Source organism: Lycium barbarum, chromosome 1, assembly GCF_019175385.1.
Source record: "Lycium barbarum isolate Lr01 chromosome 1, ASM1917538v2, whole genome shotgun sequence".
Lineage (NCBI taxonomy): Eukaryota > Viridiplantae > Streptophyta > Magnoliopsida > Solanales > Solanaceae > Lycium > Lycium barbarum.
This window is the reverse complement of record NC_083337.1, coordinates 144,634,428-144,650,526: the sequence shown is the minus strand read 5'-3', so window position 1 is coordinate 144,650,526 and position 16,099 is coordinate 144,634,428. Positions and strand designations below refer to the sequence as shown.

The 16,099-nt window shown below is 36.3% G+C and overlaps 1 protein-coding gene across 1 annotated transcript; it reads right to left on the bottom strand.

Moving 5' to 3' along the window:
• Nucleotides 1–7,388: 7,388 nt before the first annotated feature.
• On the bottom strand, nt 7,389–8,957 carry LOC132615570 (uncharacterized). Its single transcript, XM_060330181.1, has one exon. The coding sequence runs from the start codon at nt 8,955–8,957 to the stop codon at nt 7,389–7,391; it is 1,569 nt and encodes a 522-aa protein (XP_060186164.1).
• Between the last annotated feature and the right edge of the window lie 7,142 nt (nt 8,958–16,099).

Below are 16,099 nucleotides of genomic sequence, written 5' to 3'. Positions count from 1 at the left end.
TTCTTGATATGATGAGAATTACTATTGAAAATAATTGATGAGGAGAGGACTAAAAAATAAAGTGAAGATTTGAAAATAATGGGTGAAAAAGTCTAAAAGTACAAAGTGCTTAGGGAAGTGTAAGTCACTATTATATATTTTTCCTACCCCTCCCCTAGCCAACACTACAACTCGTTAAAGTCCTATTTGATTCTATTCGAGCGCACTTGATTAGTAGAGATGTACATAATGGTCAAGCCTATGGTTCTATGTGCATACATGTGCATTTCTTTGTGAGTGCGAGAGTTGTTCTTTGATACTAAGTCCTTAATTTATTGTCACACCCCGAACCATGGCGTAGGCGTAACATGACACTTGGTGCCTAACAGCATGTGATCGATGTTATACCCCATTTTAACCGGGTTGAAGCGGAGTACAACATATTGGAGATTCCTATTTTTAATTTTAAGGAGTCGCCACCTAATTTATTTTAAGGTGAATTAGGGCACCTAATTGTTAACTAAGGTAAAGTTAAAACTAAACCTCTGTTAATAGTCTGCTTAACCAATGTGATTCTAGGTAAGGGTTCTTTATTATCCTAAAGGGAAGGGGTTAGGCATCCTTTAGAATCCGTTAACTACGGTTGTCCGGCCAAACTTAGGTTAATTAATTAATGCTAAATAAAATGCTTAAAATTTTAAGAAAAAAGAGGGTAAAGAAATGTCGCTTTTTTAACGAAAAATATAAGAATGTTGCTTTAAGATGAGATTTAGATAAAATATAATAATTTGCATAAAAGAAAATCTTAAATGCCAATTAAAATAAAACTTACAAAAGTTGCTAAGACTTTAAATAAAAATGTTGTTTAGAATGAAATTGGTAGAAAATATAATAATTTACACAAAAGGAAACTTCAAATGCCATCTTAAAATAAACTTATAAATATTGCAAAGACTTTAAATAATAATGCTATTTAAAGTAAGATTCGCATAAAATATATAAGTGGAAGAAAAACGCGAGTTTGTGCAATGCTTTAATAAATATTTGAAACAACTCACATGATGAGGTATTAATTGATTTTTTTTTTGCAATTTAAGAGTATAAACAAGATTATGTTTATTAACTACATTTGGCTAAAAATATGCATGATTTGGATAAACCTTAAAGGATGTCTACTGAATATTCTGTGGTTCCTATTTGCGTGTTAGTGACGTTTTAAAATTCCCAAGATAATAAAATATGATTCCTTTGACTCGAAAATATGAATTTCATGCTATAGAAAATCAATTATCCTAAAAGTAAATATTATAAATACTACAAATAACCTCAATATATAAGAAGAAAATGAAACTTACGGAACTAATTATGAGTTTTCCTTAGATTGACTACCCATTACTAAAACTAAAACTACTAATTCATTAAAATTCGTCTAAGTTAATAAAAAAAACAAAGTAAAGGGTTAGTTACATAATACAAATTAGATGCACAAAATAAATAAAATAAAGGAATAGATATAATTTAATGGGCTCAACCCATTTTTTGAGGCTGCTACGACCAGGCCACAATTGGGCTTTGGCCCAGTCATTTTAGGTTACTGCAGCTGCTGTTTTTTTTTTTTTTTTTTTTTTGGACTTTGGCCCAGAATTTTGATTTTTCGCGGACAGAGTTGATGCGAGGGAGATTACGTTGGGCTTTTAGCCCAACACCGAATGCGGAGGAAGACAAGTCCCTCGGACTCATATGCGAGGTCATGCATAAAGAAAGATAAGAAGGATTAGTATCTAATCAACGTATAAGATTAGACATGTGAAATATAAATTCCAAACAGATCAGAAAGGAATAAAGGCAGGTTCTAGAAAAATAAAAAGGCTTTAAACTTGAGATTTCAAAACAGAGAAATCTCAATACATCTGTGTAACTAATGAACATGTAACTTAGAATGAGCAGCTAATACTATTATCACATTGGAAGAACACAAACAATAATCCATCATCAATATCTCTCATTCTTGAATAGCATTGCCAAAAAAACAAAGTCAGCATAACGTAGTTAAAAACAAACAATTGCATAGCAAATACTCAGATAAAGTAGTCAACAGAGGTGAAGCAAAACTAAACAAAGACAGTTAATTTGGTGCGGCATGATGTATGTAAAACAGCTACGATCATGAGTATTAGGCAGAACCAATTGAATATGAGTAATCAAGTATTTGACAAGTTCTTTTTTTTTTCAACATAGAAGCATTCACACTAAATGATTTACTCTCGTATAGTCACAAGAGGAACTGAGAAGGCATGACTTCCTAAGGGTAGCAAATACCAACACTTTTTAGGCTAAGTACTTCTGAAGAATATGCATTTAACAGATTCGTGTAACACTTTCAAGAAACAAACAGTATATGCAGAAGTGGGTAAAGACAGGGGCAAATTTAGCAGAGAGTGGACTTCTTGACATGCAACTAACATTTCAGCATTAATCAGTCAATAATGCACCTTAAGACACACACAAAATTCACTTGAGAGATGTTATATGTATGCAGAATACTGGACTTGAACTTAGGGTCCCCTTTAAACTTGTTAAAACATTCGTCAACTATTTTTAACTAAACAAGACCATATGAGTTTATGCTGAAGTCAACAGTCACATGACACCCCCTAATAAGCCAAACAGAATTTTAGTGATGTCATGCTAAGCTGAAAATGAACAAACTAGTGGTGCATACATGGGTACATGATTTCATTCGAGTAAAAGATGCAAAATATAGTTAATCAAGATGTAAACCTCAAGCGTTACTAATCATTCAAGCATGCAAAGCAATCTTAAACAACCATAGATACGTGCTTATACAGAACCCTCCTAAGTTATTTTAGGATTTAACCAACCATAGATAAAGCTAAAATTTGTAAGCAAATCGCCCAAACATGTAACTAATCATTTACAGAAAGAAACTTACGACAAACCATCCTAGTTCAGATTGAAGATAGCAATGTACCCAGCTAGGCAATTACTTGATTGGCAGACCAAACAATCGCACTAAACAAACATGGTTAATTAAAGCTAAACAAGATTAGTGAATTACTGAACGGTAGACTAATCATATATATTAACTAAACGTGAGTGAAGATCTAGCATAATCAGACAACAAGACAATCAGCCACAGGGGAACTGAAAAAAAACCAAAATTAAACTAGACCAGATTGAGGCATAAACATATAGGTGCTGTTTAAACTACTAAACTAAAACTAAACCAAACTAAGACATGAACCTATAAATATTATTAACCACTAAACCGAAATTAAAATAATTAAAACAAGGACGTACATAATGCTGTTCAGCTATTAAACTGAAATTAAGCCAACTCAAACCACTAACATGTTGAACACACAAATACTTATTAGACTACTAGGGACTGGAATTAAACTACTAAAGAAGAGTTGTTTACCTTTTTCGAGTGCAGCGAACTAGGTTTTAAGTCTCCAATCCACACTCGAATTCAAGGCAACAGCAGAATTGAAAAGACTAAACGACTTAATGCTTCAAATGAATATTCGGAGGTATAATGATTAAAAATGTAAATATTTTTTTTTAAGGGGTTCCGGCGGCTCCCCAAAAAGAACTCCCTCAAATGGGTCACGAAAATGAGTATTTATAGTAGGAATCTCTAGGGTTTCGTTCGAATTTCAAATTCTTGGTGATAGATATTTGGACCACTCCTTGAAATGGAAAGAGGAAGCAGAAGATGACAGAGAGAGAGGGAGGTGGGACAGATAGAGGTGGAGTGACAGAGGAAAACGTGGGGGGAGGAAATAGACGCGTGGGGGACAAAGGGTAGTGGAAATGTGGGAGTTGACAGTGGCGTGGGGGAGACGATGACGGTGAAAGAGAGGAGTGGGGGGCAAGGCGGAGTGGTGGTGATAGAGGAGATGGGTCGGAGATGGTGGTGACAGAGGAGTGATGGGCGAAAAGTGGAAAGGGGAGAGAGGGGAGGTGCGGCGGAGGAAAAGGAAAAGAAAGGGAAAAACGAAGGGAAACCCTAAATATTTGAATGGGAATGGGTCTGACCCGGTCCATTTGTGGAATGGGTCGATTTTTGGACCGGGTATTTAAAGAATGGGCTAGTGAATTAAAACATTGACTGATCTAAAAAATTTGGGACAAAATATGGGCTGGTCAAAAATATTTATGAGTTGATTGAGCTTTGATTTGGGATCCGATAAATCAAAAATACGGACTGAGTGTAAGGAATAGTTTGGCTTCTAAATTTAAATAAAAACCCATTTTGATTAACGATGTACTGAGTGTGACAAAATATCACCTAATACGAAAATGCGTAATTGTTAAGATTCGGGTAATAAAATTATATGATGTTGCAATAGCCGTGCAATAATATTTGAAATTAAACTGTAAGTAAATGTTGTTATCTAATTATGCGAAGATAAATGCGATGCGTGTGCGTAAGATGGTGAAAAAATGCTGAAATGATAATTATGATAATGATAGTAACAAAATAATAATAGTAATAATAATAATAATAATAATAATAATAATAATAATAATAATAATAATAATAATAATAATAACAATAATAATAATAATAGTAATAATAATAATGGTAGTAATGACGGTAGTAAAAGATAATGACAGGATAATGAAATGCCGACATTAATAAAAGCTAATCATAGTAAAAAATGCAAATAATTATTTTTTAAAGTTGCCAAAATATTAGCAGCGAAATAGGTATTTTGGAGGAAAGGTGGGACAAAATTGGGTGTCAACAACTTGTCCCTCTTTGCCCGGTAATGAATGAAAAGAGTTGTCGGGCAAAGACGTTGACTTAGTAGCCAATTTTGTCCCGGCTAAAGGATTATGGAGGTCTAAGGGTAAATAAAATTACGGCCGAACTCCGGTCTCTGAATCGCCTACATATCTCGGGCTGCACGAGAATCAGGCCGTGTGTAGTTCTGGGATGACTACGACACTTATGACTGGCAAATTACGATTGGTGCCCATCTTTGCAAAATATTGTCCCAGTGTCGAGTTATGATGACACTGGGTATTGTGATAGAACTCTGAAAATTGAGTGTGCTGGAATGCAAACGGAAAATTTGAAATTGGAGTCGAGTGTTCGAGGTAGATCATTGACCCTTGTCGGAAGTTTGCTTATCCTTCCCGACGTATTGCCCCAGTTCGCTGCCGAAGAAATAGTTCCACGTTGCGCTAAAGCTCCTGCGAAACTTTAAACTAGATAAAAATAGTTACTAACAAATAAATATTGAAGTAAAGTGATACAAGTGCGGTTAAATGCGGCTGCGAGCGCACGCAGGGCATTTGAAAATAATAATAAGACAGGTGCGGTGCGGTGCGATGTCTTATGCAGATATTTTTCAAAGGGCGATGCGCAGCCTTATGTGGAAACTACAAAGGGCGGTGCGCAGCCCATGCAACATGAAAGGCGGTGCACAGCCTTATGCGAAAATTTTAAAGGGCGGTGCATGGCCCAGGCAATATATGAAAGCGATGCAAAGGGCGGTGCGCAGCCCATGCATCATATGAAAGGCGGTGCACAGCCTTATGCAGAAATTTAAAAGGGCGGTGCATGGCCCAGACAATATATGGAAACGACGCAAAGGGCGGTGCGCAGCCCATGCATCGTGTGAAAGGCGGTGCACAGCCTTATGCGGAAATTTAAAAAGGCGGTGCATGGCCCAGGCAATATATGGAAACGATGCAAAGGGCGGTGCGCAGCCCATGCATCATGTGAAAGGCGGTGCACAGCCTTATGCGGAAATTTAAAAGGGCGGTGCATGGCCCAGGCAATATATGAAACGATGCAAAAGGCAGTGCGCAGCCCATGCAACATATGAAAGGCGGTTGAGCCCGAAATGTCCTATTTTAGGGTGGAAGAACCCGTGTATCCTGTTTTAGGGTGGAAGAACCCAAGTATCCTATTTTAGGGTGGAAGAACCCAAGTATCCTATTTTAGGGTGGAAGAACCCGATATCCTATTTTAGGGTGGAAGAACCCGATATCCTATTTTAGGGTGGAAGAACCCAAGTATCCTATTTTAGGGTGGACGAACCCCATATCCTTTTTTAGGGTGGACGAACCCAAATATCCTATTTTAGGGTGGAAGAACCCAAGTATCCTATTTTAGGGTGGAAGAACCCAATATATCCTATTTTAGGGTGAACGAACCCGATGTATCCTATTTTAGGGTGGAAGAACCCAAACATCCTATTTTAGGGTGGAAGAACCCAAGTATCCTATTTTAGGGTAGACGAACCCAAGCATCCTATTTTAGGGTGGAAGAACCCAATATCCTATTTTAGGGTGGAAGAACCCAAGTATCCTATTTTAGGGTGGAAGAACCCAACATGTCCTATTTTAGGGTGGACGAACCTGATGTATCCTATTTTAGGGTGGAAGAACCCGATATCCTATTTTAGGGTGGAAGAACCCAAGTATCCTATTTTAGGGTGGAAGAACCCAATATATCCTATTTTAGGGTGGACGAACCCAAGTATCCTATTTTAGGGTGGACGAACCCAAATGTTGTGCGTTTGCGAACAATGATGTTGTGTGGTGCGGGACATTTGAAAGCAGTAGTGCATATGCAGTGCGGGGAGTTTAAAGCAATAGTGCATATGCAGTGCGTGGTATTTAAAATAGTAGTGCATGCAGTGCGGGGAATTTAAAGCAATAGTGCATATGCAGTGCGTGGTATTTAAAATAGTAGTGCATGTAGTGCGGGAAATTTAAAGCAATAGTGTTTGTGCGTGTTATAGGAAGATTCAAACCGCTCGATGCGCAGTCCCTGCAAAGCTGTAAGCATACTTTGGCTTTCGTAACTGGAAGCCTTGGTGATATTTCACCTTGCTAAAATGTTTCCATGAATAAAATTCCTGCGCTCAAAGAAAATTATGAGTTTCGAAATTTGTGTTGATTTTGAATCATCCTTGAATCACCCTTTGCTTCATGACTTTCGTGAGGTTTTCTTGTTGCTAAGATTCGTATGCCGTGCATTATCGCTGAGGAGTAGCTAAAAATCGGTTCTGCGTTACTCAAAGAAAATTTGTTAGTATAAAAGGAAGTGGTTGCCTTGCGTTGAACATTGAAGCTTTGGCTTTGAATCTGTGCTTCTCGTTGCTATGCCATTGCGGAAATCTGATTATGTGAATATGGCTTGGGATAAGCCGTCTGCAAAATTTCTCCAGTCCGACTATGGGGGGAAATTGAAATTTTTATTTATTGAGACCGGGCCCAACATGGGCGCCTACATATCCTGCTACTAACAGGAATCAGGTCGACCGTAGTTCATTGAAAGTCTAGAAAAGATTACAAAATAGCAGCTACTCCTAGAGATGGGCATGTGGAGAATGATGTTCTCAAGTGGCGAGATGATGTCCCTGTCAGTCTGCTTGACTTGTTGCACGCTTTCTTTTCAAATGCCTTGGTGCCGGTTTCGATGGATCACCCTTAACAACAATTGTCTTTGTGTTTGCAATATTACCGGTTGAAGGCTCTAGCTGTAGCTTTATCTTGCCATTTTCAATCATGCTTTGAATCTTAAATCTTAGCGCTGGACATTCTTCAATGTCATGTCCTTGGATGTTTGAGTGATAAGCACAACTCTTAGATAAATCAAAGTTTGGCGGTGGATGCTTAGGTATAAATCCCTCCTTTAGTTGTAGAATACCCTTAGCACTCAACCTCTCAAATATATTTGCCAATGGTTCATTTAGAGTAGTGAAGCAGAAGGATTTCCTCTTCTTTTGATATTGAGAGCTTGATTGTGCTTGGTGAAACAGTTGTTGGTAGCCTTGCTGGGAGTTTTGCTGATGAGGACATTGCATGGTGGCATAAGATTGAAAAATTTGGTGACTTTTATGGCATTGCGCTTGATGCATAGTTGTGGAAGCAAATTGGTTTTCCTTCATTTCACTTTGCAGATTTCCTAGTATCTTCGCTTGGAAGGTTTGGTGAACGTCTTGTGTTGCTGAGCTATCTATAATTCTTCCTTCTTGAATGGCATTTTCTAGTTCTCTACCAACCCTAATCAAATCAGAGAAGTTGTGTGCACAAGCTCTGAGCAACTTATCATAATATAAGTCTTCCTGAATTTGGATGAAGGTTGAGATCAATTCCCTCTCGGATAATGGAGGATGTATTTTTGAAGCTTTTAACCTCCATCGTATGGCATATTCTTGGAAAGACTCATGTGGCGTTTTCTTTACTCTGAGCAAATCGGCTATGTGCGGATCGCCTCCATTGTTAAACTCGAATTGCTTTACAAATCCGCGGGCCATATCTTCCCACGTAAGCCATTTGCTAAAATCTTGTTTAGTGTACCAAGAGAGTGCTGATCCTGATAAACTTTGAATGAACAATCTCATTCGTACGGCTTCATTATGTCCAATACCAATTAATCTGCTGCAATAGTCCTTTAAATGAGCGACGGGATCTCCCTTCCCATTGAAAGTGTTAAACTTAGGTATTTTGTACCCTGACGGAAGCTCAACGTTTGGATGCACACACAAATCTTCATACTTCAAAATCTGGAAATTCCTTGAACATAACTCTTCATTAATGACTTTCCTCAAATTGTGAAGTTCTTTTCCCAAATCTTCATGGTAAAGCGACTTGATTTCCTTTCCAAGCCTTCTGTATGGGGATATTGCCAGTTCGTTTTTCTTACTTTTCTCGAATTGAGCGGTGGTTATGGAAAATTGAGGATTAGGAATTATCGCTACTTGATCGGGAGTGTAGGTTGAAGGCATTTGTGGAATGGTATAGGTAGGATCTAAGTGAGGCGAAATGGCTAAGGAAACGTTGCTAGAAGTTGAGGTTGCGTTAGGAAGAAGGCTTAAGGTATTTCCCAGATTGGCTACAATATTTTTTCGAACCACCTTTCCCTTGCTATCGTTTTGTTCTTGCACCAAACCCATACCGGTGTTGAATGATTCAAATCTTTTTGCCATTGTATCTCGTCCTTAATGCAGATTCGCAGCCAAAACAATGTTCAATGCCAGACAACCTTTTAAAGAGAAAAGTAAACTTTACAAACAAAATAAAATGTTAGTGCATGAAGTAAATGCCCAAAATAATATATATATATATATATATATATATATATATATATATATATATATATATATATATATATATATATATATATATATATATATATATATATCCCATTTAAAGTTCGTGATCTAATTAAGCAGGCTCTAGATTAGAGATGACTTGAGTCATATAAAGGAAACGAATGGACGAAAATGAATCACCAGCTATTTAGCTCTGACGGTTGCGAATGAATCGGAAGAAAAGAAAACTACATTGGAGTAGAACATGCCATTTGAAGAAAGGTTGACTCATATTGAACGCCAAAGCTCGGTTCTGAGTTAATTCTTACCAATTTTGGCATACATTTTTTATTTATTTTTTTATTTTAATTCCCTTTTTTTTTTTTATATATAATTTGTCCCAGTTTTAGGACGTTTTGAGAAGATGTCTTGGGTTGCATTCCAAAATTGTCCCAGTTTCATGCTCCCTCGTTCGGGGAATATTAAAATTTGCAGTAAAGAAGACCGGGCCTTATATAGGCTGCCTACGTATCCTGTATCCGACAGGAAATCAGGTCAAACGTAGTTCGGGCGGTGTGTAAAAAGTTTTTTTTTAAATAATGCAAGAGATTAGCTCAGAGAAGATCATGATTGATCGGGCGCAAGACAATTGAATTTAATATACCCGAGAGTTACGAGGCACTGGCGGGTTGCAGAATGTTAAGGAGAGGAGACCTATGAGGTTGTCCTTCGACTTGCATGCCAAAAATTGAAATTAATGGGTGCGCGAAGATAGATTTCAGCGACCCAGAATGACGCGATTGACTCAGCGAAGGCTCCGCAGAAGCAAGGTACTTGAACAGTCATTCTTGAACAACTTGATGGCAAAAATCGAACAAATATCGAGAAGTGCCATTTGATAGATTGGACCAATAAATTTGGACATCTACCAATAGAAGAAACGATAAATGCTGAAGATGATAGAATTGGAAAGTAAAAGTTCCATGATGTAAACCGAGTGCAAATGGATTCTACGAGGCATGCAGCTAACGGGTCAAATGTTTCGTCGTTTGAGACAGAAGATCATACCCGTAAAAGAATGACACAAAAAGCTCTAGAATTTGCAGTTTGATGCGAGACAAATTGTTTGACACTAATAGATTTGAGTAACTAAGCAAATAACGATAAGAGAATGCCTATTAAAACAAAGTTGGAATGATAAGAGTTAACTTTAAGGATTTTCGAGGCTAGTTCATGTATGCGAAAATTAGGAAATTTCCTCCGACGATTAGAAATTTGTCGGGAGTCATGCTAAGAATGCGAACGATCTTAAAGGTGCTCTAGAGTGGCGAAAGTGCGCTAACCGCGGAATAAATAGTTTTTTTTTTTTTTTTGAAGTGAAGATGATGCAAAAATAATTAATGAACAATACACAATTGTGCAGCAAAGCAAATATGAATTTTACTTTTCTTCTGAAACAAAGATGATGTTAGTATTTTATCAAGTAATAACTTTTCACAAATAAATTCAAATAAGAGCCTTCAAATAAATTTAAGCAATGAGCTTGGCATCAGGTTATAATCGCAAATGAATTCAAAAGCAAGCATATTAAAGGAATTCAAGTAAACCACTTAGCAAGCAAGCACGCATCTTAAAAGCTTATAACTCAAGTATATAAAATAACAGCCACGCGTGTTAATACGTAGGGGACCTCCTTATGCCCGAGGTAGGCCTAGCGTATATTTGAAAGATGAAAGAGCCATTATATGTCATCCCATTTGCTCTTTTAATTAATTAAACGAGTCTATTCCCAAAATGAAATACATAAATATTTTTAAGCTTTATTACATGCCAAACAAGAAAAAAAAAAAATATCCCTAAAAAAATAAGCTAAGTTCAATTGTGTCCAAGCTTCTTTCAAAACTTGCGCTCTTCATGGCTATCTGCATCACAAAAAGGTTAGTAAAACCCCACCCTCCTAAAGTTTAATTAATTAGAGCAATGGTCGATATTTGGCCCAATCAACTTCAAATAATGCACACATAACATGATAAGCGTCGCTTGGGGTCATGAACCCACTTGGACATTTGGACGAGGTTGACTAATGGCCTTAATACGCCTTGGGTATTAAGCCTTCCTAGGTCTGTGCATGTTTCTAAAAGGGTTTTGGCTTAGCTTTATCTTAGGCTGACTAGGAGTTGGCTTCCTATGACACAAGGTTCCCGAGCGGACTACTCGAGTGAGAAGGCTACGCGGTCCCCGTTACTCGGGCACCCCGCGCATACGCCAACTCTCCTAAAATTTGGATTCTACGAAGAAATATTTGCGGGTGCGCAAAACACACCTCGTGTGTACGTGTGATAGTGTGAGTTTTCCAGAAGTGGAGAAAATATGAACGGAATGCCAAATTAAGGAAAGCGGTAACATATTATTACATAGAAAATTTCACATAATAAAGCAATCACTTAAAAGAACATAAAAGAAACAAACACGGCAACAATAAAAGCAAACATAAAGAAAACAACCAAACATCCAACAAATTAAATATTAACCTAAGTTTGTTATGGTTAGAACCTAGAAGTCCCCAGCAGAGTCGCCAAGCTGTTATACCCCATTTTAACCGGGTTGAAGCGGAGTACAACATATTGGAGATTCCTATTTTTAATTTTAAGGAGTCGCCACCTAATTTATTTTAAGGTGAATTAGGGCACCTAATTGTTAACTAAGGTAAAGTTAAAACTAAACCTCTGTTAATAGTCTGCTTAACCAATGTGATTCTAGGTAAGGGTTCTTTATTATCCTAAAGGGAAGGGGTTAGGCATCCTTTAGAATCCGTTAACTACGGTTGTCCGACCAAACTTAGGTTAATTAATTAATGCTAAATAAAATGCTTAAAATTTTAAGAAAAAAGAGGGTAAAGAAATGTCGCTTTTTTAAGGAAAAATATAAGAATGTTGCGTTAAGATGAGATTTAGATAAAATATAATAATTTGCATAAAAGAAAATCTTAAATGCCATTTAAAATAAAACTTACAAAAGTTGCTAAGACTTTAAATAAAAATGCTGTTTAGAATGAAATTGGTAGAAAATATAATAATTTACACAAAAGGAAACTTCAAATGCCATCTTAAAATAAACTTATAAATATTGCAAAGACTTTAAATAATAATGCTATTTAAAGTAAGATTCGCATAAAATATATAAGTGGAAGAAAAACGCGAGTTTGTGCAATGCTTTAATAAATATTTGAAACAACTCACGTGATGAGGTATTAATTGATTTTTTTTTTTTTGCAATTTAAGAGTATAAACAAGATTATGTTTATTAACTACATTTGGCTAAAAATATGCATGATTTGGATAAACCTTAAAGGATGTCTACTGAATATTCTGTGGTTCCTATTTGCGTGTTAGTGACGTTTTAAAATTCCCAAGATAATAAAATATGATTCCTTTGACTCGAAAATATGAATTTCATGCTATAGAAAATCAATTATCCTAAAAGTAAATATTATAAATACTACAAATAACCTCAATATATAAGAAGAAAATGAAACTTACGGAACTAATTATGAGTTTTCCTTAGATTGACTACCCATTACTAAAACTAAAACTACTAATTCATTAAAATTCGTCTAAGTTAATAAAAAAAACAAAGTAAAGGGTTAGTTACATAATACAAATTAGATGCACAAAATAAATAAAATAAAGGAATAGATATAATTTAATGGGCTCAACCCATTTTTTGAGGCTGCTACGACCAGGCCACAATTGGGCTTTGGCCCAGTCATTTTAGGTTACTGCAGCTGCTGTTTTTTTTTTTTTTTTTTTTTTGGACTTTGGCCCAGAATTTTGATTTGTCGCGGACAGAGTTGATGCGAGGGAGATTACGTTGGGCTTTTAGCCCAACACCGAATGCGGAGGAAGACAAGTCCCTCGGATTCATATGCGAGGTTCATGCATAAAGAAAGATAAGAAGGATTAGTATCTAATCAACGTATAAGATTAGACATGTGAAATATAAATTCCAAACAGATCAGAAAGGAACAAAGGCAGGTTCTAGAAAAATAAAAAGGCTTTAAACTTGAGATTTCAAAACAGAGAAATCTCAATACATCTGTGTAACTAATGAACATGTAACTTAGAATGAGCAGCTAATACTATTATCACATTGGAAGAACACAAACAATAATCCATCATCAATATCTCTCATTCTTGAATAGCATTGCCAAAAAAACAAAGTCAGCATAACGTAGTTAAAAACAAACAATTGCATAGCAAATACTCAGATAAAGTAGTCAACAGAGGTGAAGCAAAACTAAACAAAGACAGTTAATTTGGTGCGGCATGATGTATGTAAAACAGCTACGATCATGAGTATTAGGCAGAACCAATTGAATATGAGTAATCAAGTATTTGACAAGTTCTTTTTTTTTTTCAACATAGAAGCATTCACACTAAATGATTTACTCTCGTATAGTCACAAGAGGAACTGAGAAGGCATGATTTCCTAAGGGTAGCAAATACCAACACTTTTTAGGCTAAGTACTTCTGAAGAATATGCATTTAACAGATTCGTGTAACACTTTCAAGAAACAAACAGTATATGCAGAAGTGGGTAAAGACAGGGGAAAATTTAGCAGAGAGTGGACTTCTTGACATGCAACTAACATTTCAGCATTAATCAGTCAATAATGCACCTTAAGACACACACAAAATTCACTTGAGAGATGTTATATGTATGCAGAATACTGGACTTGAACTTACGGTCCCCTTTAAACTTGTTAAAACATTCGTCAACTATTTTTAACTAAACAAGACCATATGTGTTTATGCCGAAGTCAACAGTCACATGACACCCCCTAATAAGCCAAACAGAATTTTAGTGATGTCATGCTAAGCTGAAAATGAACAAACTAGTGGTGCATACATGGGTACATGATTTCATTCGAGTAAAAGATGCAAAATATAGTTAATCAAGATGTAAACCTCAAGCGTTACTAATCATTCAAGCATGCAAAGCAATCTTAAACAACCATAGACACGTGCTTATACAGAACCCTCCTAAGTTATTTTAGGATTTAACCAACCATAGATAAAGCTAAAATTTGTAAGCAAATCGCCCAAACATGTAACTAATCATTTACAGAAAGAAACTTACGACAAACCATCCTAGTTCAGATTGAAGATAGCAATGTACCCAGCTAGGCAATTACTTGATTGGCAGACCAAACAATCGTACTAAACAAACATGGTTAATTAAAGCTAAACATGATTAGTGAATTACTGAACGGTAGACTAATCACATATATTAACTAAACGTGAGTGAAGATCTAGCATAATCAGACAACAAGACAATCAGCCACAGGGGAACTGAAAAAAAACCAAAATTAAACTAGACCAGATTGAGGCATAAACATATAGGTGCTGCTTAAACTACTAAACTAAAACTAAACCAAACTAAGACATGAACCTATAAATATTATTAACCACTAAATCGAAATTAAAATAATTAAAACAGGGACGTACATAATGTTGTTCAGCTATGAAACTGAAATTAAGCCAACTCAAACCACTAACATGTTGAACACACAAATACTTATTAGACTACTAGGGACTGGAATTAAACTACTAAAGAAGAGTTGTTTACCTTTTTCGAATGCAGCGAACTAGGTTTTAAGTCTCCAATCCACACTCGAATTCAAGGCAACAGCAGAATTGAAAAGACTAAACGACTTAATGCTTCAAATGAATATTCGGAGGTATAATGATTAAAAATGTAAATATTTTTTTTAAGGGGTTCCGGCGGCTCCCCAAAAAGAACTCCCTCAAATGGGTCACGAAAATGAGTATTTATAGTAGGAATCTCTAGGGTTTCGTTCGAATTTCAAATTCTTCGTGATAGATATTTGGACCACTCCTTGAAATGGAAAGAGGAAGCAGAAGATGACAGAGAGAGAGGGAGGTGGGACAGATAGAGGTGGAGTGACAGAGGAAAACGTGGGGGGAGGAAATAGACGCGTGGGGGACAAAGGGTAGTGGAAACGTGGGAGTTGACAGTGGCGTGGGGGAGACGATGACGGTGAAAGAGAGGAGTGGGGGGCAAGGCGGAGTGGTGGTGACAGAGGAGATGGGTCGGAGATGGTGGTGACAGAGGAGTGATGGGCGAAAAGGGGAAAGGGGAGAGAGGGGAGGTGCGGCGGAGGAAAAGGAAAAGAAAGGGGAAAACGAAGGGAAACCCTAAAAGGGTTTCCCTTATTTGAATGGGAATGGGTCTGACCCGGTCCATTTGTGGAATGGGTCGATTTTTGGACCGGGTAATTAAAGAATGGGCTAGTGAATTAAAACATTGACTGATCTAAAAAATTTGGGACAAAATATGGGCTGGTCAAAAAATATTTATGAGTTGATTGAGCTTTGATTTGGGATCCGATAAATCAAAAATACGGACTGAGTGTAAGGAATAGTTTTGCTTCTAAATTTAAATAAAAACCCATTTTGATTAACGATGTACTGAGTGTGACAAAATATCACCTAATACGAAAATGCGTAATTGTTAAGATTCGGGTAATAAAATTATATGATGTTGCAATAGCCGTGCAATAATATTTGAAATTAAACTGTAAGTAAATGTTGTTATCTAATTATGCGAAGATAAATGCGATGCGTGTGCGTAAGATGGTGAAAAAATGCTGAAATGATAATTATGATAATGATAGTAACAAAATAATAATAGTAATAATAATAATAATAATAATAATAATAATAATAATAGTAATGGTAGTAATGACGGTAGTAAAAGATAATGACAGGATAATGAAATGCCGACATTAATAAAAGCTAATCATAGTAAAAAATGCAAATAATTATTTTTTAAAGTTGCCAAAATATTAGTAGCGAAATAGGTATTTTGGAGGAAAGGTGGGACAAAATTGGGTGTCAACAATCGAACAAACCCATAGGTTGGCTGAATCAACATGTGATATCAAAACATGCTAAAATAAGGAAATAAGATTAACACATGCTGATCTGCCAAAAGTCTGATTGAAATAATATTAA

Excerpts from the sequence above, each read along its gene's own strand:
- LOC132615570 (XM_060330181.1), bottom strand. The coding sequence starts at position 8,957 with ATGGCAAAAAGATTTGAATCATTCAACACCGGTATGGGTTTGGTGCAA.